Genomic DNA, 24,002 nt, shown 5'->3' on the forward strand with positions numbered 1-24,002 from the left:
GACAATGGTTGTATGTAACTATCGTCCAGTGACAATGGTTTTATGTAACTATTGTCCAGTGACAATGGTTTTATGTAACTATCGTCCAGTGACAATGGTTTTATGTCACTCTCGTCCAGTGACAATGGTTTTATGTAACTATTGTCAAGTGACAATGGTTTTATGTAACTATCGTCCAGTGACAATGGTTTTATGTAATTATCGTCCAGTGACAATGGTTTTATATCACTCTCGTCCAGTGACAATGATTTTATGTAACTATCGTCAAGTGACAATAGTTTAATGTAACTATAGTCCAGTGACAATGGTTTTATGTCACTCTCGTCCAGTGACAATGGTTTTATTTGACTCTCGTCCAGTGACAATGGTTTTTTGTAACTATCGTCCAGTGACAATTGTTTTATGTAACTATCGTCTAGTGATAATGGTCTTATGTAACTATCGTCCAGTGACAATTGTTTTATATCACTCTCGTCCAGTGACAATGGTTTTATGTCACTCTCGTCCAGTGACAATTGTTTTATGTAACTATTGTTCAGTGACAATAGTTTAATGTAACTATCGTCCAGTGACAATGGTTTTATGTCACTCTCGTCCAGTGACAATGGTTTTATGTAACTATCGTCCAGCGACAATTGTTTTATGTAACTATTGTTCAGTGACAATGGTTTAATGTAACTATCGTCCAGTGACAATGGTTTTATGTCACTCTCGTCCAGTGACAATGGTTTTATGTAACTATCGTCCAGTGACAATTGTTTTATGTAACTATCGTCCAGTGACAATTGTTTTATGTAACTATCGTCTAGTGATAATGGTTTTATGTAACTATCGTCCAGTGACAATGGTTTTATGTAACTATCGTCCAGTGACCATGGTTTTATGTAACTCTCGTCCAGTGAAAATGGTTTTATGTAACTATTGTTCAGTGACAATGGTTTAATGTGACTATCGTCCAGTGACAATGGTTTTATGTCACTCTCGTCCAGTGACAATGGTTTTATGTAACTATCGTCCAGTGACAATGGTTTTATGTAACTATCGTCCAGTGACAATTTTTTTATGTAACTATCGTCTAGTGATAATGGTTTTATGTAACTATCGTCCAGTGACAATGGTTTTATGTAACTATCGTCCAGTGACCATGGTTTTATGTAACTCTCGTCCAGTGAAAATGGTTTTATATAACTATTGTTCAGTGACAATGGTTTAATGTAACTATCGTCCAGTGACAATGGTTTTATGTCACTCTCGTCCAATGACAATGGTTTTATGTAACTCTCGTCCAGTGAAAATGGTTTTATGTAACTCTCGTCCAGTGACAATGGTTTTATGTAACCATCGTCCAGTGACAATGGTTTTATGTAACTATCGTCCAGTGACAATGGTTTTATGTAACTATCGTCCAGTGACAATGGTTTCATGTAACTATCGGCCAGTGAAAATGGTTTTATGTAACTATCGTCCAGTGACAATGGTTTTATGTAACTATCGTCCAGTGACCATGGTTTTATGTAACTCTCGTCCAGTGAAAATGGTTTTATGTAACTATCGTCCAGTGACAATGGTTTTATGTAACTGTCGTCCAGTGACAATGGTTTTATGTAACTATTGTTCAGTGACAATGGTTTAATGTAACTATTGTTCAGTGACAATGGTTTAATGTAACTATCGTCCAGTGACAATGGTTTTATGTAACTATTGTGCAGTGACAATGGTTTAATGTAACTATTGTTCAGTGACAATGGTTTTATGTAACTATTGTCCATTGACAATGGTTTTATCTAACTATCGTCCAGTGACAATGGTTTTATGTAACTATTGTCCAAGGACATTGGTTTTATGTTACTATCGTTCAGTGACAATGGTTTTATGTAACTATCGTCCAGAGACAATGGTTTTATGTAACTATTGTTTAGTTACAATGGTTTTATGTAACTATCGTCCAGTGACAATAGTTTTATGTAACTATCGTTCAGTGACAATGGTTTTATGTAACTATCGTTCAGTGACAATGGTTGTATGTAACTATCGTCCAGTGAAAATGGTTTTATGTAACTATCGTCTAGTGATAATGGTTTTATGTCACTCTCGTCCAGTGACAATGTTTTTATGTAACTATCGTCCACTGACAAGTGTTTTATGTAACTATCGTCCAGTGACAATGGTTTTATGTAACTATCGTCCAGTGACAATGGTTTAATGTAACTATCGTCCAGTGACAATGGTTTTATGTAACTATCGTCCAGTGACAATGGTTTTATGTAACTATCGTCCAGTGATACTGGTTTTAAGTCACTCTCGTCCAGTGAAAATGGTTTTATGTAACTATCGTCCACTGACAATGGTTTTATGTAACTATCGTACAGTGACAATGCTTTTATGTAACTATCGTCCAATGACAATGGTTTTATGTAACCATCGTGCAGTGACAATGGTTTTATGTAACTATCGTCCAGTGACAATGGTTGTATGTAACTATCGTCCAGTGACAATGGTTTAATGTAACTATCGTCCAGTGACAATGGTTTTATGTAGCTATCGTCCTCTGACAATGGTTTAATGTAACTATCGTCCAGTGACAATGGTTTTATGTAACTATTGTTCAGTGACAATGGTTTAATGTAACTATTGTTCAGCGACAATGGTTTTATGTAACTATCGTCCAGTGACAATGGTTTTATGGAACTATCGTCCAGTGACCATGGTTTTATGTTACTCTCGTCCAGTGAAAATGGTTTTATGTAATCATCGTCCAGTGACAATGGTTTTATGTAACTATCGTCCAGTGACAATGGTTTTATGTAACTATTGTTCAGTGACAATGGTTTAATGTAACTATTGTTCAGTGACAATGGTTTAATGTAACTATCGTCCAGTGACAATGGTTTTATGTAACTATTGTTCAGTGACAATGGTTTAATGCAACTATTGTTCAGTGACAATGGTTTTATGTAACTATCGTCCAGAGACAATGGTTTTATGTAAGTATTGTCCAGTGACATTGGTTTTATGTTACTATCGTCCATTGCGATGGTTTTATCTAACTATCGTCCAGTGACAATGATTTTATGTAACTATTGTCCAGTGACAATGGTTTTATGTAACTATTGTCCAGTGACATTGGTTTTATGTTACTATCGTTCAGTGACAATGGTTTTATGTAACTATCGTCCAGAGACAATGGTTTTATGTAACTATTGTCTAGTTACAATGGTTTTATGTAACTATCGTCCAGTGACAATAGTTTTATGTAACTATCGTTCAGTGACAATGGTTTTATGTAACTATCGTTCAGTGACAATGGTTGTATGTAACTATCGTCCAGTGAAAATGGTTTTATGTAACTATCGTCTAGTGATAATGGTTTTATGTCACTCTCGTCCAGTGACAGTGTTTTTATGTAACTATCGTCCACTGACAAGTGTTTTATGTAACTATCGTCCAGTGACAATGGTTTTATGTAACTCTCGTCCAGTGACAATGGTTTAATGTAACTATCGTCCAGTGACAATGGTTTTATGTAACTATCGTCCAGTGACAATGGTTTTTTGTAACTATCGTCCAGTGATAATGGTTTTAAATCACTCTCGTCCAGTGAAAATGGTTTTATGTAATTATCGTCAAGTGACAATGGTTTTATGTAATTATCTTCCAGTGACATTGGTTTTATGTATCTATCGTCCAGTAAGAATGGTTTTATGTAACTATCGTCCAGTGACAATGGTTTTATGTAACTATCGTCCAGTAACAATGGTTTTATGTAACTATCGTCCAGTAACAATGGTTTTATGTAACTATCGTCTAGTGACAATGGTTTTATGTAACTATCGTCCAGTGACAATGGTTTTATGTAACTATCGTCCAGTGACAATGGTTTTATGTAACTATCGTCCAGTAACAATGGTTTTATGTAACTATCGTCCAGTAACAATGGTTTTATGTAACTATCGTCTAGTGAGAATGGTTTTATGTAACTATCGTCTAGTGATAATGGTTTTATGTAACTATCGTCCAGTGACAATTGTTTTATGTCACTCTCGTCCAGTGACAATGGTTTTATGTCATTCTCGTCCAGTGACAATTGTTTTATGTAACTATTGTTCAGTGACAATGGTTTTATGTAACTATCGTCCAGTGACAATGGTTTGATGTAACTATCGTTCAGTGACAATGGTTTAATGTAACTATCGTCCAGTGACAATGGTTTTATGTAACTATCGTCAAGTGACAATGGTTTATGTAACTATCGTCCAGTGACAATGGTTTTATGTAACTATCGCCGAGTGACAATGGTTTTATGAAACTCTCGTCCAGTGACAATGGTTTTATGTAACTATAGTCCAGTGACAATGGTTTTATGCAACTCTCGTCCAGTGACAATTGTTTTATGTAACTTTACGTCAAATGACAATGTTTTTTGTTTGTAAATGTGCGTCCAGTGACAAATCTTATGTTTGATACAGGTTTAGGACAAAAACTATAAGTAGTTGAAATAGTTAAGACAAAAGCTGCTCTTCCAGATTGGGGATTATTTTATCTTTTACGTCGTTTTTCTCTATTCTTTATATTTCAGCACCTCATTCTCTATCGATAGGGTACATTCGGGCTCATAAACGAGAGTGTTTAAGGGTTCTTTAGAATAGATTGAGTGGTACTATCTCTCTATATGATGCATATAATTTAACGCTTAAACGTTGACCATACGCGAATACAAATTTATACATCCTACACGGCACAATTGAGGCCATACTTTGAGATTGGTTTTACTGCCGGTTTTATATCCAGTTGATCATTGAGATTCACTCAATTTTATCAATTACGAGTTATTTCTCTTAATGATGCTATCTTGTAAAATAGAACTGATGCAAAAAACAAACATTAAATCAATTGCATGCTGGATGAGTACTGATTGATAACATGATGTGTTATTAGTTGTTGACTTTGAAAAAAAGCAGTGTATCAATGTGATGAGTTAAGCACTTTTCAAGTGATTTCTGTAGATTTTGGTTGTGAAATTGGTGAATGTAATAAACCTTACAATTTGGAAATTTCTTAATTTGTCATTCCACAGTAATGGCTTAAGGTAATATTTATACACCGAAGTATATCGTTGTGCAAGTTTGTCTAAAGCGCAGTGCACAAGACGGGTATACCGTGCTCTCTTAATTAAGAATTGTCTTATTCATGTTTAAGGAATAACTGTTGTGTGCCGATGATTTATATATATGGCAATGTCTTTGTAGTAGAAAAGATACCCTTGCCTTTCCGCTATTGACATATGCACTAACTAAAATACCATGACAATGCCACTAGAGGAGCAACATAACTGACATTTTTTGCGCATCTTAGTTTTTAACCTTTTGCAGGGTTTTATTGTTCTATCTCTTGTTTTCTGTGAGTAATTTAAGGGTTTGTAGTATTTTTTTCTTGTTTTACACTGTTGCAAGTCTCTCTTCTGGTTTGTGATAGTTTCTGTGAACTCATCGAACTTATTTCTCGTGTGAATAGTTTTATATTAGTCATTTCGGGATCCTTTATAGCTTGCTGTTCGGAGTGACCAAAGGCTCCGTGTTAAAGACCGACATTTGACCTATAATGGTTTACTTTTATAAATTGTGACTAGGATGAAAAGTAATCTGATTGGTACACATACAACACCTTCTTATATTTATATAAAACGTCCTTTTGGGTGAACAGGAAGGAAGAAAGAATGAAATTTGGAGAGAAGGAAACAAGAAGGTCTAATAACTCTTATATAACCGATGTTGTCAATGATTATGTTGAATGATTCTTGCGGTGTGGAAGTGACTAATCATTCAGGTGAACACGAACAATGACCGATGGAGAGAGACACGGCAAGCGTACCAACAATCAGAATGACGAGGACATCGTGATCGGGTAGGCTAGGGTTAGGATTAGCTCAAACCTGTAAATAACTTCAACGAGTAGCGAAGAAAGAAGGCTTGAGTGAGGCAGTTGGTCAATAGTAGTTCTGACAATAATATAACACTATAGATCATTTGTCTCCCATTCCTATAGCTCTGGTGTGTTTTTGATGTCTAAGAAGAATTACCCGAAACAATCTTTGTTACTTGTAAGATTTTTCAAAAATACCATTGTTTAATATACATGTAAGTAATGTTTGATGCATGTTTTTTTTTTTAATTTGTCTCAAGATTCCATTCTTTTTCTATCTCTGGTTTGCTTAGTGGTACTTTAGAACTCAGTTCGTAGTCGACTATACCTTACGATACATATATTTTACGATAGCTGCATACAAGTTCATCAAATAAAGTAAAATTGTTAAATATGTTAAAGATGGGCGAAAAATAACAAGGAGACATTCAAACTCATAAGTCGAAATTAAACTGACAAACCAATATCTTAAAAAGAAAAAAAGACCATCAGACAAAAATAGAAGAAACAAACAACATAGAAAACGTATGACTGAGCAACACGAACATAGTTATAGTATCTGAGAAATAGGCCAAAATAAATGTTGAACAATAATTCGAGGGGAATGTTAACCACGTCGGACAGACTTGTACACTTTACAATTTATCGATGACCCAAATTTAGTTAACATAATAATATAGAGAATCTGGTATAGAAATTTTCAAAAAGACCAAATCATTGAAAGGATGTCATAGTCAGGGAAACCCTGTCTGACAGAGATGTCTTGGAAGGATTCTGTGTATCATTATTGAAACATTAGAACAAAAGAGAGGCTAACGATACCAAAGGGACATTGAAACTCGTCAGTCGAATGAATGAAGACAACAGTTGTATTCAGCTGTTCGAATGTCATAAATCGATTAAGAGAAAACAAATTCGGGTTACAAACTAAAACGGAGGGAAATACATCAATCATGAGAGGAAAACAACTAGACAACACAGACACTGATGACTGAAATGTAACAAATTCACACGCCAACATAAAAATAAACGGACTATTTGATAACAAATGCCACATTCCTAATTTGGTACAGGACATTAGAATAAAACTGACAATGGCATTACAAAATACGAAAAACAACGAAAATTCAAACAAGAGCACACACGACACAATATGGAAAACTAAAGACTGCATCAGCAACACGAATCTCGCAAAAAACGTGATGTCAGGTGCCTCTGAAGGGTAGGCCAATTCTGCTCCATATATAACAACCTATACGTTTTTTATGGGCAATCTCTAAACTATGAAACCAATGACAAGGACACAGGATATCCTGAGGCTATACAATAAAGAAAACTACAGACTGAGCAACACAAAGCTCGGGAAAAACTCAGGGATGATCGTATGCGTCTGGGAAGGGTTAGCAGACCCTGCTCTACATAATACACACAAAATATTTTTTTATTGGTAGTCGCATAGTTATGAAATTGGGGACATGAACAAAAGGTATCACAAATCGTATATAAGGCATCTGTATGCAACATATAAATAGTTTATTTCTTCTACCAACTGTAAAATAAAGCGTCATAAACAGGTAACGCCGACGCCACCTCAAGAATAGCATATCCATGTTTCACATTCAGTAAACTCAACGGTACCAATTTCTCTCCATCAGATGCACATTTAGACATTCAATCTCGCAACAAAGTTGCTCGAGATAAAAAAAAAATCCCCCCAAAAATATGGAAAATCCTATACAAACTTTGAAAAGGGGATTAAAGCAAAAAAGTAAATTTATATTTATTGAACATCTTTTGTTATTCTGGAAGCTACAATAAACACGATCTGGATATCCATGGGAAAAATAATCAATTTTATAAAAATAGAAATCTTGTCTCTATACCATAATGTATTTGTTATTCTTGTTTGAATACATTTGTTATCAACACAAAATATAACTATCACTAGCTATAATGTTTTAACCTCAGACAAGATATAGCCAACTCCAAAACAGAGCTTTGAGTGAGGGATATATACTCCTAAATACATTATTATTTCAAATTCTATAATAGGAAATGACTAAAAACAATATTACTATGTCAAATAAGAGAGACATTGAAGTTTGTTTAATTTTGGCCAAGTAGTTTGTAAAGTTGACGACGACGGACGACGGCAGATGACGACGGACAACGGACGCCACGTACGGGCCATGTGAGATAAAAACGAGAAACACTTATTGATATTTATCAAAGGTACCAGGATTATAATCTGGTTCGCCATACGCGCGTTTCGTCTACATGAGATTCACCAGCGACGCTGATATCATAATATTTATAAAGCCAAACAAGTACAAAGACAAAGAGCATTCAGGATTCAAAATTCTAAAAATTTGTGCCAAATACAGCTAAGGTAATCTATGCCTGGGGTAAAAAAAATCCTTAGTTTTTCGAAAAATTCAAATTTTAAATACACACAAAACTATTAAGTGCATCAACAAACTACACCCACTGAACATCAGATTTCTGACTTAAGATAGGTTCAAACAATGTTTCGTTTTAATAGTTGTCAATGGTACCAGGATTATAATTTAGTACGCCAGACGCGCGTTTCGTCTACATAAGACTCATCAGTGACGCTCATATCAAAATATTTATTAAGCCAAATAAGTACAAAGTTGAAGAGCATTGAGGATCCAAAATTCCAAAAAGTTGTGCCAAATACGGCTAAGGTAATCTATGCCTGGGATAAGAAAATTTAAACGTTTTATCATTTGATTGAATGGCGAATCTTAATATAAATTATTGAATACTTTCATATCTAGAATTGAACATATTTTGATAGTATGTGTACTTAAAATACGCTCAATTAGGATATCCATCGGGAAAACAAAACAAAAGAGATAACAATTGAATCTTATTTCAATCCTATCATTGTTTTAAACTTGTTTAAATGTATTTGATATAAACTTATAAGAGAGATATTAAAAATCAACACAACATACAACTATCAGTTATTATAATATTGTTTTATCCTTGACACTATTTCTTCACATAATAGAGAGTTCAACATAACGCAATATCAAATTGTAATTTAAACAAAAAATCAGCAAGATATGGGCTCATACTCCCTAAAGCAAATCATTGCTCCCTTCGCTTCTTATTATTCTACTTCTAAATGAATCTAATCAATTTCACACACAAGGACTTTGGAAGCACTACCATCAAATGTTAATAGAAATCTGTTACTGTTTGGCTGGAACCGTATTACGCATGGAAAAGCCGTGATGGTATTATCTATATCTGATATTGGAATAATCCGTACGAGATTTCCAGTAGATGTTAACTGATGAATATTTCTGGAATCATATCCGGTTGTATAAATGTTCCCGTCGCTATCAACGTCCTGTGAGAAGGGGCGTTGTAACTGACTGTGATTGTACGTAAAGCCTTTTCCTTCATTGCTCTCTCTTTTAATGGAATGTTCGCTATTCCAGTAGATGTACTCATTTTTCGTGTAGCAATGAACATGTCTTGTGTCTGCTGTTGTTTGTTGACTTCTAACTTCTGTACCATTTTCAACATTTAACCAAGATATTTTTTGACCATGAGCAGTGACAAATTCGTTTTCACAGAAAGAAATACCCCACACAGGGTTGCTTATATTTAATATCTTAGAGATAGTCAGCGGTTTAACGTTAATAACAACTATCTTATTTTCATTTGAAGACACGGCAACAGTTCGACCATCCACTTTTGTTATGTCTGTTAAATTGTGAGGAACTTGTAGCTGTTCTTGTTGCTGCCCTTTGTTGTCATAATATACGATCTTTTTTTGATAATAATGTGTCAAAATGATATCATTATTGAGGAATATCCCACTTACCGCAGGTATTGTCACATCAATTGTGAACGCGACTCTGATTTTTCCTGTATGGAAATTTGCTATCTTCCTTCCGGGAATATTATATGCAGAATGCCGTTGCTCATCAAAAATCAAACTGCCGAGAGAGGTCATGTCTGAAATGATATCTTTAGGTTCAAACTTTACGGATATAGCCCTTATTTCTTGTAAAAGTTTAGGAATGTCTTTTTCAGTTTGAGAAAGGTTATTTAGAATCTCATCCATCTTGACCAGACATTGTATTTCTGAACCTTGAGATAAACAAGCTTCGAATAAAGTCTTCCAATTATCAATTGTATTTTTTTGGCTGGAGAAATATGTCATTTCTTCTTTAAGCTTAATTACATTTTCTTTCCTTCCACTGTTGGCCTCATCCCGAAGTTTCTGCTCTAGTGCATTTAAATGTTTACAAACTTTTTCTCGCAAAGTTAGGATTTCTTGAAGAACTGTTTCTGTGCCATTTTCAAAATTTTCCTTATTAGTCTTTAGGTTCTGAAGAACTTTGCTCAATGTGTTACTCGTTTCTGTTAATTTCGTCATCAGGTTTCTTGCTTTTTCGGAATCTTTAATCCCAACCACCGCCTTATCAATAGTCACAACTTGTTCACATTTTCTGTGGTGGACAGTGGCACAAACTGTACAACACGGTTTTGAATGATCCTGACAGTACACTTCTATTGTCTTGTCGGGATGTTCTTTACAAGTGACATGCGCATATAGACCGGAAACGGAAGTGTCTGCATTGATATCTTTAATGGGTACTAATTTATGACTTTTCAACATTTTGTAAATTGTGTGGGCCTTTCTGCACGATTCACAGTATGCTTCTTCACAAACAGTACAGAATGAAATAGCTTTCTGTTTGTCCTGTTCACAAGTATCACATAGCTTATCAGGTTTCTGTAATTCCCTTTTATCTATAAGAGATACGACAAAATGGTTCCCGGGTAAATTATTAGCCCACGTTTCAGGCTGCTCATCATCTATTGGCACAGACCGACGACATACGGGACATTTAAATCCACTTGGGTTATTGTCTTTCACGGTTGAAACAATATATGTATTAATACACGACTTACAAAACGTATGCAGACACGGCAGATACTTAGGTGCTTTGAAGATCTCCAAACAGATTGTACAAGTTAGCAGATCATCAAAATCTTCTTTTAACTTTTCTCCTTTCACCTCCACCGACATCGCCATTTTGTTGTATCTTTTAAACTTCCCTGTCTAAAGATCGATCGGATATATATATATATATAGCCTGTTTACCTTGACTAGTTTAACACATGACTCTTGTTATCAAATACACATGATACATTAAGATAAAATTGTTTTAGGGAATTCGACGATTGCTATACCACAGACAATTAAATCCAGGATGAATGTATCATTTTGTAGCAAATAATGTATACTATGTTGAATTACATACAGTCCGATATGCGGTTTAAATAGAACAAAAGAAATCGACCTCTTGTGTTTAGAAGGTAGAGAAGTGTAATAACATTTGTATACGGTTGTCAAGATGACACAAAGGTTATTTTCCGTAAAGTCATTTAAAATATTTGCATTCACGTTGTTTAATTTTCATATTGTACAATAGATCACAATGCAACTTGCAAACAATCGTTTTTAAAACGACCATAAGTCAAGCTGTTATGTCATTTAGGGGGTCTCCTTATAAACCGCTACTTTTTTTGCTGGAGAAAGAAAAAAATATAGGAAAATTACAAAAATTGAGAAATGAGTTGTCAATCGTTTAAGACCATTCCCAAAGTTGCACACCTAAATTTGACATTAAGACGCAAATTCAAAGTCGGATGTTATATGACGGGGTTTGTTAATTTATTTACGCATCGAACGCACCCGTCCTATATATGTAACATCAAATGACTTTTAAGTGATTTAAACTATTTATTTTTAAATTATATTTTCATGCTTGACATGTTTTTTTTCGTTAACAATTACAATTACACCGACAGTCATAATTTCTGTAATATTCAATAAAAGTTTTGTTACACATTTTGTTACACCTCAGTTATACAGTAACCCTGATCACAGGCGCTTGGGTCTATGATACATTTTTAAAAAATAAAATTTTAATTTTTAAAAATATTTAATTTTCTATATTTATAATACATAACTATCACTTCTGTGCGTGTCTCACCTAGTTGCGAGTGATTTAAACGACCCAGAGAAAATACCCAATTTTACTATCCATACTAATTCTCACAGAAGTGAAAGATATGTATACTAGTCAACAAAAGAAACGATACACGACTTTGAAATAAAATTTATCAAAAAGTATTAAATATAAAAAAAAAATGAGATACACTATTTTAAAAAGCTTTCATTTGCAATGTATTCACATGTGATAATGAAAATTAAAACTTGTCGGAAAGCATCTAAATTCAGTGTAAACGATCGTAGGGTGCAAATTAGTTTTGCGGAAAGTTGAATAAAAAATCGACACATGATTTTCTAAGTTCTAAATAAAATTTCAAATTTGTTTTAAAATATTCAATATGCTAATCAAGTAATGTTCATGTTGTAAGTAATGGGTTGAAATATTGTTTTTTTCTAATTTTTGGGAAAAAAGTGTTTTTTGAAATCTCAAAAACTGCAAAACAAAAATTTTTATGTTCGTCTCAAATCAATGCTTTAGATATGAAAACAACACACAGTAAATTTGGAACCTTTCGGATAAGTTTTAAGATTGTTACCGCTTTTTGAATATCACTTTACACTTACTGTCTATGGTAAATCAGTTGATAATGTATACATTTTAACGATTTCTCGTGGGGACAAACTTTGCTTAACAAATAAATGAAGAAACTGTATGATTTTTAAAAACAACTTAATGGCAAACACTGTCTTTACCTTTAATTAAAAGGTTGGCATCATTATTTGGAACTTCTTTTTTTAGAATTGTCGTTTTATGTAAATTTTGTAAAAAACAAAAAATCGCGAAAAAAACGTCACGAAAGAAAAAAAAAATTAAAAGAATTTATATTTCCATGATGATTAAGTATTACTACCTTCAATATTGGTCCATTTAATGGAAAACTTTATCTTTAATTTGAAAAAAAGTCTTGTATCGTTTCTTTTGTTGACCAGTATATTATAAATATAGAAAATTGAATATTTTAATAAAAAAAAATAAAAAAAATCTGTATCATAGACCCAAGCGCCTGTGACCCTGATTGGTTGACCATTGTGAAGTTGAATTTTTGGGGTAGCATAGATTTACATCGTTGTATTCCGTTTGTTTGTGTTAACCAATTGTTGTTCGGAATTATTTTTTATGCATCATTTATTAATCTTGCAATTACTTGTAATTTTGTTTGGGTCTTATTTCTTGAGTGTCATATTTTGGCTATGTTTGTGTTCGATCATACAGTATAATAAGTCGTAGTTGCCCGCGAATGGATTTTTTTTTCATTTCTTGTGACTCTTTGCGTCATATTTATTGATTGCAGTTGGTTTTTGTTTTGTGTCATGTGGAGATATGGTGTGATTTTGTTTTTCTTTTCATGTGTTTGCATCCTAAATTGGGATTGCAATGAGTTATTTCATGATTTCTTTTGTGCTATATTTTCGATACATTTTTAGTCTATCTTTTAGCATCTTACAATTGTCAGAAGACATAATGTGATACTTTTTTTGTTCGCCAATATCATTCATACGATTCATACGATTTGAATTTACTATTTATATCCCCTTCTTTCAGTCGAAAAGTTGCAAGACATTAAGAGTCTTTACTTATTTAAAAGTTTTACATTAGACTCAATTTTATTATAGTTTATCACATAAAGACTCGATTTATTATAGTATTTTACTTGAATAACCGTCCTACTATAAGTTCTATTGATAGTTCTTCACAAGTCAGAAACAGATTCAAGGATATTAAAGTTTCCTTATATTAATGTTTACCGTATACGGTAGCTCACTCTATTTTTTCTCATACATGATCACTATCACTATTAGGAGTCAAGTACTATAGTTGTACACATTTCATGTACTACACATGTATATATATATATTACTCGAGTGTGAAACATTCAACAATACCCTACCAAAGCAACCCAGGAAACAATCCATCAACAAGGAAGTAAGTTAATCATTCAACTTCAAAGGAGGTATGGTTTTCTTGTCTGAGCACGGCGGAGCTTAGAAGAGCTCTCTCCAGTCATGCTTCAGTGATTCCCTAATAATCAAACATTTTTTTCCGACTAAAGCTCCCCCCTCGAATCCGCCTATATTCTTGAAAACGTTGTTCTTATACATACTTACCTCCAAGCTATTGTCTCAAGTCTTCAGTATCTGTACCAAACACTTACAATCAACCAAGCCATTGCTAAGACGGTGCTTAAAGAGCAGGGCTTGGTTAAAATTGTACTTACTAGACAGTCTTTGATAATCTGTTACAGTTTTGTACAAGAGTTAGTCCTTTGTTTTTTAATGATAAAACGGACTATTATTATGTTAGGGAAAATATCGAGTTTGCCTTGCTTTATATTGACAAATCAAAAACTCAAGTCACATGGCAATGGTTTGAATGCTTAAACATTTGACATATTCTGTAAGTTGACAAATGAATATACTAAAGACCTTTTTGGGGTGTTAATATTTACGGTTGACTGGGATATTTTATGTAGAATGCACAACCTGTTTCATTTTAAAAAAAAATGATGATTCTAAAAAATAACGAAAATTAAACATATGCTCTTTTAACTCTTCTTGAACAGGGCTCCAATTTAAAAAAAAAGAGTTGAGATGATCAAGTTCTTTGAAGAAGGAGACCAATGTAACTGCTATATCATCTCAGAAATTATATAAATTGTTACCATCAGTATTACAAGGCTATGAAGGATGCATCCAAATCGATCTCTTCTGTTATGGATACGTTTGACAAATTCTGTATATAATAAAAAAAAAAAGTTCCTTTTTGCGGCATAACTTTATTCATATAGATTATTTCTCCAACATATCTTTATATATTGCTTAAGCCTTTCTTTAGTTTAAATTGGAATCTCAGATAAGCATCTGGTACCCTCTCCTCTCAGTTACATGTCTCTGGTCGACATGTGTACTTCAGAATAATTCCTGACTGTCAGATGTATAGCAGATCTTTTACATAACTTCTTGATAAAACTGCTGTCTTTCTCCCTTTTTGACACTGCAAACAAAAAATCGAACAGGCAGTTAAAGAGGAGGTTGCAACCACATGTTCCCCGTACAAACGGATCGGAACTGTGAGCTCTTTCCCGGTTCTGGCACTGGATTTATACATCCGATGCGTCACAAAATATAAACATGTTATTAAATATACTAGATCAGTTAAATTGAGGTCTGGAGCTGGCATGTCAGTTAACTGCTAGTAGTCTGTTGTTATTTATGTATTATTGTCATTTTATTTATTTTCTTTTGTTACATCTTTTGACATCGGACTCGGACTTCTCTTGAACTGAATTTTAATGTGCGTATTGTTATTCTTTTACTTTTCTACATTGGCTAGAGGTATAGGTAGAGGGTTGAGATCTCATAAACATGTTTAACCCCGCCGCAATTTTGCGCCTGTCCCAAGTCAGGAGCCTCTGGCCTTTGTTAGTCTTGTATGATTTTAAATTTTAGTTTCTTGTGTATAATTCGGAGTTTAGTATGACGTCCATTATCACTGTACTATTATGCATATTTAGGGGCCAGCTGAAGGACACCTACGGGTGTGGGAATTCTCGTTACATTGAAGACCCATTGGTTGCCTTCGGCTGTTGTTTGCTGTATGGTCGGGTGGTTGTCGCTTTGACATACTCACCATTTCCTTTCTAAATTTTATAGAATATGAATCGAAAATGTTGAATTATCATTTATGTCTACGAAACCACTAGATCCTACTGAATTGGCCATGCTTTCAAATCCTATCAAATGTTTTCATTGGTCTTCACTTGTTAGAAAAATGTACTGAATTTATTGTTAGCTAAATTATCAATGTTATGTTATTGCATATTCTTCAGAGCTGTATCTTGAACTAATGAATTGAAAAAGAGGGGATGGGTATGCGTACTAAACATTTATCGTATTTTCAACATATCTAACAAACATGTGAGAAAAATTAGTTTTAGAATACGAAATATCTCTCTCATTCTGTAAATAGATATTGCATCATTAATAAGGTACAAAACGTTAATGTTTCGTAATATACACCACCAAAAAAAAAGCATTTAGTTGGTATAAAAAACTAACAAATGATAGTCCAATAATGTATATCAATGTTGAACCATTAATTTTTATCGGATTTTTTTTAACTACCAATGTTGAACCGTTGAACAGTTCAACATTGAACGTAAACAAAAAATCGATAAATAATGTTGAAAGTAAATGATATGAACCTCCAGTCTTATATTAAAGGACAATATATAAGACTTCGGAGGTTCATGTCATTTACATTCAACGGTTTTATCGGGTTTTTTTTTAATTTTTACGATGAACCGTTCAATAACAATGTTAAAAATAAATCCGATATAAAAACGTTGAATATTAGTGCTATGTCTTATATAATACCACTACGGTAAATAGAATAATTGAAATTCAGTTAATTGAGTGTGAGAGACTATTTAAATCCACTTTCTGAGTGTGTATTATATAATGTTACAATGTAACAAACCTATCAAACACACCATGAAAAATAACTTTATATCCCCTGGAAATGCTTAACGACACGACACAAAAAACTGCTACCTTTTTTTGCTCTATATCACATAATTATGAAACACATTACAAAGATAGGAAATACTGTGCTTGTATACACGTTTAAATGTGCAGGTGGCACACTCAGAACGATCGTTTCTAGATTTTGTTTTTAAATTCGTCCCGGCCTTTCCGGGTTCACGTAGCAACACGTTTCTTTCCTTCCCAGCTATTCCTGATTATGAATTAATCCCAAACATGCATTGATCCCAATGCAACAACTATTAAACAACTCACCTATACCAATGACGATCGTCTAATTCCTAGCTGATTCCTCTAATCGTACCTTTCTTGACGACACCCATTGTTGTAGAGTCTACCTTTGGAGGTAGCGAAATTACATGAATTGACAGGAGAGCGAAATAAAAAAGGGGAGCAATTTTATCGAACCGCATTCCGGACTGCATAATCGCAAATAACATGAATCAATAATATTGCAAAGATAATTACAGGTAAAATGACAAAATATAAAGTTTGAAATACAATAAGCAAAATAAATGAAACTAGATATTATATTCAAGACATAAACTTTTAACCAGAGATTGATTTGAAAAACTTTGAAATGAAAAATACATTATACTGCTGGCTAAATACTCATAATGTTGCTTCTGGGTAACTTATTCTGCATTGCTAATGTAGATAAAAATTACAGTTTATATAGTTAAAGTGAACTGCACAACTAGCCAGAACCAGATCTAACAACTATTAAGAACAGTGGTTGTTCTATTGCCAGTGTTGAGTAAGTATGAAAGAATCTTAATGTATAATTTGGATTCACTGAACCATATGATAATAAATGTGTTTAATATAATAAGATCAGTTTAACATAAGAGTAATATAGATATAAATTGATAACGTCATGGCAAAAAATAAAAGGACAAGCAAACAAATAATAGTACAGAAGACACAACATAGAAAACTAAAGACTAAGCAACACGAATCCCACCTAAAACTTGGGGTGATCTCAGGTGCTCCAGAAGGGTAAACAGATCTTGCTCCACATGTGGCAATCGTCGTTTTATAATCGTTTCTTATGGTGTTAGAAATCCGAAAAATAGTCTAATTCGGTAGGTCACACACGTGGGAAGGGGATGATATTGTAGCTACGACATAAGAAACATATCCGATATCATCTGTGAAACGGTTTTTCCATAGCGGTGAACCAATTAGTGATTGCAATAATTTTGCAATGTTTTACTATACTATAGTATATCTGTGGCTTACGTTGAAATTAACTTGTAAGAAACTTCGATACTACTGTTGACACCTCGAGTGATGCTTCAGTGATTTTCTATATTTAACCCAAACAAATTTTTCCCTTGAAAGGGGGCGGTGGGGCGGGCTTTCCAGTGCCTGTCCCTGGATCCGTTTATGGCATCAAATGCGAGATGTCGCGATCGGGTATTTGATATCCGATCGAGTCAGTCAATGATTTGAAAATTGATTTATGCTACCTCTCCGCTAATCAAACGATATATTGACGTAAGAGTATTTGAAAACTAAGTTCAGTCAAATTGGTTAATTATTCCTTATTCCTTATTCGTTACCTACATTGTATTTGTTACTTAATCCTTATTCTTTACTTATTCGTTATACTCCTTATTCGTTAATTATTCGATTTATGACATCTTTCTCCCTTTTTATTTCTTTGTATTCTTATGTTTGGTAATAGTTCTTATTTTGTTGAGGTGATAGTACCCGTGTAATCGTGTTTTATTATTAACGCTTGTGTACCTGTTTCTGAGCTAGACTAATACCTTTTTTCTATTATCGCGTATGTACCAGTTTCTGCGCTTGACTTATTCGAAAAAGGAACAAATAACAGGATCGGTTGAGCACAAAAACGGATACATATTAACGTTTTTTAATGTTACTTTCACATCAACAAGGTATGTCCCTAAATGATGATATCTTGTAGAAAAGAGATGATTCAAAAGACAAACATAACATCGTTTGTATATTGAATGTGTTCTGATTGATCATATAATGTTTTATTTGTTATTGGCTGACATCAAGAAATGTATCGATTTGGTAAGTTTTAAAGACTTTTTCAACTGAGTTATACAGTTTTTTGTTAGATGTATCAGTGAAATTGGTAAATGTAATAAACCTTACAATTTGGAAATTTTTTGGATTTGTCATTCCACAGTAATGGGTTAAGGTAATACATGTATTTCTACAACGAAGTATATCGCAGTGCTAGTTTTTCTATATCCCCATTCACTAGATGGGTCACAGTCCAAATTCAAACAGTACCATGCACTCTTGGTGCAGATATGTATCATTCATGATAAAGGATTAAAGAATTTTCGTGTGCCGATGTTTTATAAACAAGGTCATGTCTTAGCAGTAAAATTTGTACATTTGCCTATGCCCTATTGATTTACGGCTTCACTGGATTACCATGAAGGGTGCCACTAGAGGAGAAAAATACTGACCTTTTCGGAGCATCTTAGTTTATTACAATGTTTGCATGATTTTATTGCTCAATCTCATTTTTTTCCTGTGAGTGATTTTAGGACTTTTGTGTTGTTAAAGTTTTGATTTTTTGTTTAGCCTTGTCAGTCTTTCCTTTACTTCTAGATTTCAGTAGCGTCCTAAGAGTCTTGGAACTTCCTAATTCACAGATCAAGATTCAGATGGTGTTAAAACTATTCCAATATTAGTTTATTCCTTATTTGAACAGCGGCTATAGTTTTTAAACTAGGATATTTGTATTTACCAAATGAGTTTATATATATATCATGTTTTCGTATTATAAGAACGATTTGGTCTATACATTTCAGCCTTAAAACTGAGTCAAACATGAATAAATGACGTTTTAGATGAACAGGAACGAAGTAAGAATGGAAGGTCCAATGACACGTTTTTATCACTCGCTGCCGTAAATGAATATGTTAAATGAATCTTAAGCTTGTGGTATGGGAATAAACTCGTCATAGACCACAGGTTTGAAATTTTGCATTAGCGCCAATGCGCGTTTTGTCTTCAAAAGACCCATTAGTGACGATCGAATAAAAAAGAGTTAAAGGGCCAAATAAAGTTATAGAGCATTGAAGACCAAACATTCCTAAATGTTTTGCCAAATACAGCTAAAGTTATTCATTCATGAGTTAGAAAAGCCTTAGTATTTCAAAAATGTAAAGTTTTGTGAACAGTTCATTTATAATTATAACCTTAACAATGATTCTGTTCAATCACTAGGATTTTCATGCGGTTAAAATCATCAAGGTAGCTGAACTAACTGAAATGCTTAGAAAATGTGAGAAGTGGCTTTGTAGATATATCACTCCTATGGCCATTTAGGCGTTTGTAGAAAGACTACTTTGACTCACAAACATATTGGAGTTCACAAACCTAAAACTGTAGAATGTAAGGCCACAGCAATTTGATTCCTTGTTCGACGGACCCGCCCGCACCTATTTTTTCAAAACAGATTTTTTTTTAAATTTTTTTTATATTCCCGCTTCCCGCATCCGGAAATGTAATCATGTCCATTTCCCGCACCGTTTTTTTTGTAAATAATATAAAAAGATATCAACATTTGTGTTTAAAATCACAGTCTAACCTGTATATAAAAGCTCGTCACCACACTGTGTAAATATCTGTAATATTTGTGTTCAGCATGAAACCTATTTATCCAAAGTGGGAGTGCTCCGATATAAATTTATAACAGCGGAAATACCCGTAAAGAACAACAAATTGGTTTCTTTCCCCCTTACTTATATTCCCTATCAAAAAATGTTCGTTGTTAGAATAAAGTACAAAGAACTTCTGAAGGATTTGCCTTCAACTGCAATTATTTTGTATGCTGGCGAAACAAAACTATCTATAGCCACTGCATGTTTATGCACCTAGCTGTCCTGAATGATTCAGGAGCATGTCGTTCAGCAGTTATCGTTTGTTGATGTTGTTCATTGGTATTTTCCCGTTTGGATATAAAATTAGATCGTTGGTTTTCCTGTTCGAATTGTGTACGCTAATAATTTTGGGGTCCTTTATAGCTTGCTGTTTGGTCTGTATCAAAGCCCTGTGTATAAGGCCGTACTTTGATCTATGTTTGTTATAATCAGGTTGAGAACAACCCTCCCTCATATAAGGGGTCATTTTACTGAAGAAGAAAAGAAAATAGAAATACCAAGGATTTGTATAGTTTTTTATACAAAACCTTTAAACTTAGAATTTTGTACTCAAAAAGAGGAATGATACATCATATTTTAAACAACTTTTTTCTAAAAGAGGGGTCCACTTATTTGGAATAATATTAAACTTTTAAAGTAAATGTGTTAATTTAACATGGTTTAAGTTCAGAAATATTACAAAATTCTTGGACATGTTTTGACCATTTAATACCAGATAGATATATACTTCTTTGAGAAAACATGCGCCTTTTTGTACAAACAAATATATTATAACTTATATTCTTATATTGACAAAACCGACTATTTTATGTTTACAAAAAAAAATATAATCGGTCGCTTTTACTTTACAAGCTTCCACTAGTAGCACGATTTCAGTCTGAAACGGTCATTTTGGTCTGATCACATCTTGATTGACTGGATTTACCGCTAGAGGAAATCGTCGAGACTTTTTAGACCGTTTCAGACTCCGTTACGATCGATAGTCACATCAGGTAAATCAGTCCGTTAAGGCATGTCAAGATTATCAAGACTGAATCTCCTAGCGAGCTGTTAAGATCTGTTACGACAGTGTCAGACCGAAACAGACCATGGATACAAAATTACGTTAAGATGTTGTCAGACCGTGTTTAGTCGTGTTCCGATTTTATTAATTTGGACAGAAAACGGGTAAAACTTTCCCAGTGTTTATCAGGGGTTGCTCCCCTTTTAAGAATAAAATTAAAATTAAAAAGAAGATGGTTTATGTTAATTGAAAGTCTGCCATGTTTTAATTAAATAAAGAAAGTAATCAATTCTAATTCATACCTCTTCCTATTTATTTATTTAACATTTTCTATATTAAAAAAAACATAAGTGGTTCAAAGTCACACTGCTGCGCAAACCGTGGTGAATTGAGTTTAAAATCAACAGATTGTCGAAATTATATTTAATAATTATTCACTGAATATACACATCAAAAACTTTATATTTAATGGTTTACAAGTGATTGTAAATAAATATTCATGCAATTACAGACTTGTGCCGTGGGGGGGGGGGGGGGGGGGGGGGGGTGGTGGGGGGGGGAATGTGTCAACTTGACGTTACAGATAATTTGTATACCCTTAAAAATTACGGATGTCGGGATTAACACTTGAAAACGTAATCTAAATATGTTTATCTAATTAATATGTTTAATTTATTAAATTGTTGATGTTACTTTTCTTTAATATTGTAAATAATATGCATTATCATTTAACTTTTCATGTTTTCTATATAAATTTCATTTAAGTTATTGTAAACTTAAGACAGGAAAAAACTATAACAGTACTATGTATGTCTTTTGTCGTTTTCTGTTTATTGTCATAGCATTGTCCGTTCATTTTTTTCAGACTTGTGCGTTTGATTTCCATATTTTTTTTCATTGTGTCTATAATCCAAAAGCCATTTATAACTTTCTTACATACCAGATTTAGATGCATTCGTTAAAAAATAAAGGTTTAATATTATTGCAAAAGTCTGTGAATTATTGAAAATATGACGTTCCGAAAACACCAGTCGATATATTAAATGCTTGTAAATCTCCATTACATGTGGTGCGCTTTTATTCAAATACCTTTCTGTTACATAAAAAAAGTGTAAAAACAGTTATTGAAATCCAGCTGAAAAAAAGGGAAAACGAATATTGTATATCTAACTTATTTTTCAAATATCAAATACACAAATAAATCTCTAACCATCAACGCTTGCAATTTGTTTTTACTGACAGGTGTCTGCTGGCATTCGATTGGATATCAGTTGTATGTAGGCGTAACAATTCATCACACTTATCCAATCAGCTGTCTTGTGTGCGATCTCATAAGGTCCACATAGTTTAGTTTTTTATACATGTAATGGTAGCGAAAAAAAATATTCGTGCAGAATATACATATACTATGAAACAAACAATATCCTGTCCAAAAATGACTTACGTGACCCCATATTATACCAAATAACTATTTTAAAAAAAACTAAGACAGCATACATACATGCATAAAATATTATCATTCATAACAATTACTATTTAAAAGTGAAATATTTTACTATTAGATCATAATCCTAGCAATTTAAAAAAATATATCATAAAAGGACGTTGTTGCAATGGTGTGACAGGGACTTTACGGTGCGTCTAAAAACAACCTTGGCCGCCGTGGTGCACTAAGGTCTCGAAACTGCACTAAGACCATGATGGAACACTATAGCGAACTTTCTATACTTATGAAATGTCCATGTGTGGAAAAGAGATCTTACTATACACTGTACGGACATTTAGACTTATTCACTAGCTCTGATATACAGCAAAAGATTTAGCAAGGATAGCAAGGATACAAAAATTACGATTTTAATAATGCTAGAAATTAAAAGGAAAGTGTACGGAATTCGCCAAAAAAAAAACGTATTTTAGAATCACGAAATAATTTATTAAGACTGTTTAAAATATCGATCTCTTTATAATTATCTTGTTTAGATCGAAATTAATGAGGTTCCTAATATCATATATATATATATAAGTATATATTAGTATTGAATTGGTCTATACTCATGCAAATAACCCTTTCAATTATAAATACTTATAAACTGATTTTAAAGTAATCAAACGGAACATATACTACAGGAGATGTGGGATATATTTCAATTTGACAGCAACCAAACGACAAAAAACAAAGATGAATCAAGAGCGCATGTTTAGTCTTCAACAAGAAACAGGTGTCTATGCAAAAGGTCACTGTTTGAATGATCAATCGTCATAAGTTTGTATAAAATTTGTAAATACAATAAATATAAACAATTATATGAAATAGTCTTAACAACTTAATATTCATTATTTACACAAGTTCGAATGATCTAAATAATTTACATTGTTTTTATCGTTAGAGACACGTTTGTAAAGCTCATTTTCTGTTCTCTTAAATTTTTTTACGGTCTTCTCTTTTTTCATTTATAACCCACAAAAGTTGCTCAACCTTTCATAGGGACTCTGTGGGATTTTTATAGGAGTATTTCGTAATTAATATCAATGTATTATTTGAATGTACCATATGGCAGAAGAAATTTAACGTACATGGTTTCAGAAAATCATTTGACCTTTGACCCCTAGCACGTGTCGGAATTTGATGACAAAACTATTTTTTTCTGCCAAAATTTCTTCATCCTTAATGCCAACTGAATATACATGTACAAAAAATGTAAAAATGTCGAAAACTTAGATACATTGTCTTTAAAAGTATTTTTTCCTGTTTACTAAAGCTTATGTTGTCGTTATCAGCTTTTTCAAATGATTAAAAAAGGAAATAAACAGA

General features: G+C 33.2%; 1 protein-coding gene across 1 annotated transcript; it reads right to left on the reverse strand.

Moving 5' to 3' along the window:
* Window positions 1–8,069: 8,069 nt before the first annotated feature.
* LOC134691669 (E3 ubiquitin-protein ligase Midline-1-like) lies at window positions 8,070–11,053 on the reverse strand. The gene has a single exon (XM_063552231.1). The coding sequence runs from the start codon at window positions 11,000–11,002 to the stop codon at window positions 9,080–9,082; it is 1,923 nt and encodes a 640-aa protein (XP_063408301.1). The 5' UTR covers window positions 11,003–11,053; the 3' UTR covers window positions 8,070–9,079.
* Window positions 11,054–24,002: the final 12,949 nt, after the last annotated feature.

This window comes from Mytilus trossulus, chromosome 11 (genome assembly GCF_036588685.1).
Source record: "Mytilus trossulus isolate FHL-02 chromosome 11, PNRI_Mtr1.1.1.hap1, whole genome shotgun sequence".
Classification (NCBI taxonomy): Eukaryota; Metazoa; Mollusca; class Bivalvia; order Mytilida; family Mytilidae; genus Mytilus; species Mytilus trossulus.

Bases quoted from the DNA above. Each gene is read 5' to 3' on its own strand.
- LOC134691669 (XM_063552231.1), bottom strand. From the start codon at position 11,002: ATGGCGATGTCGGTGGAGGTGAAAGGAGAAAAGTTAAAAGAAGATTTT.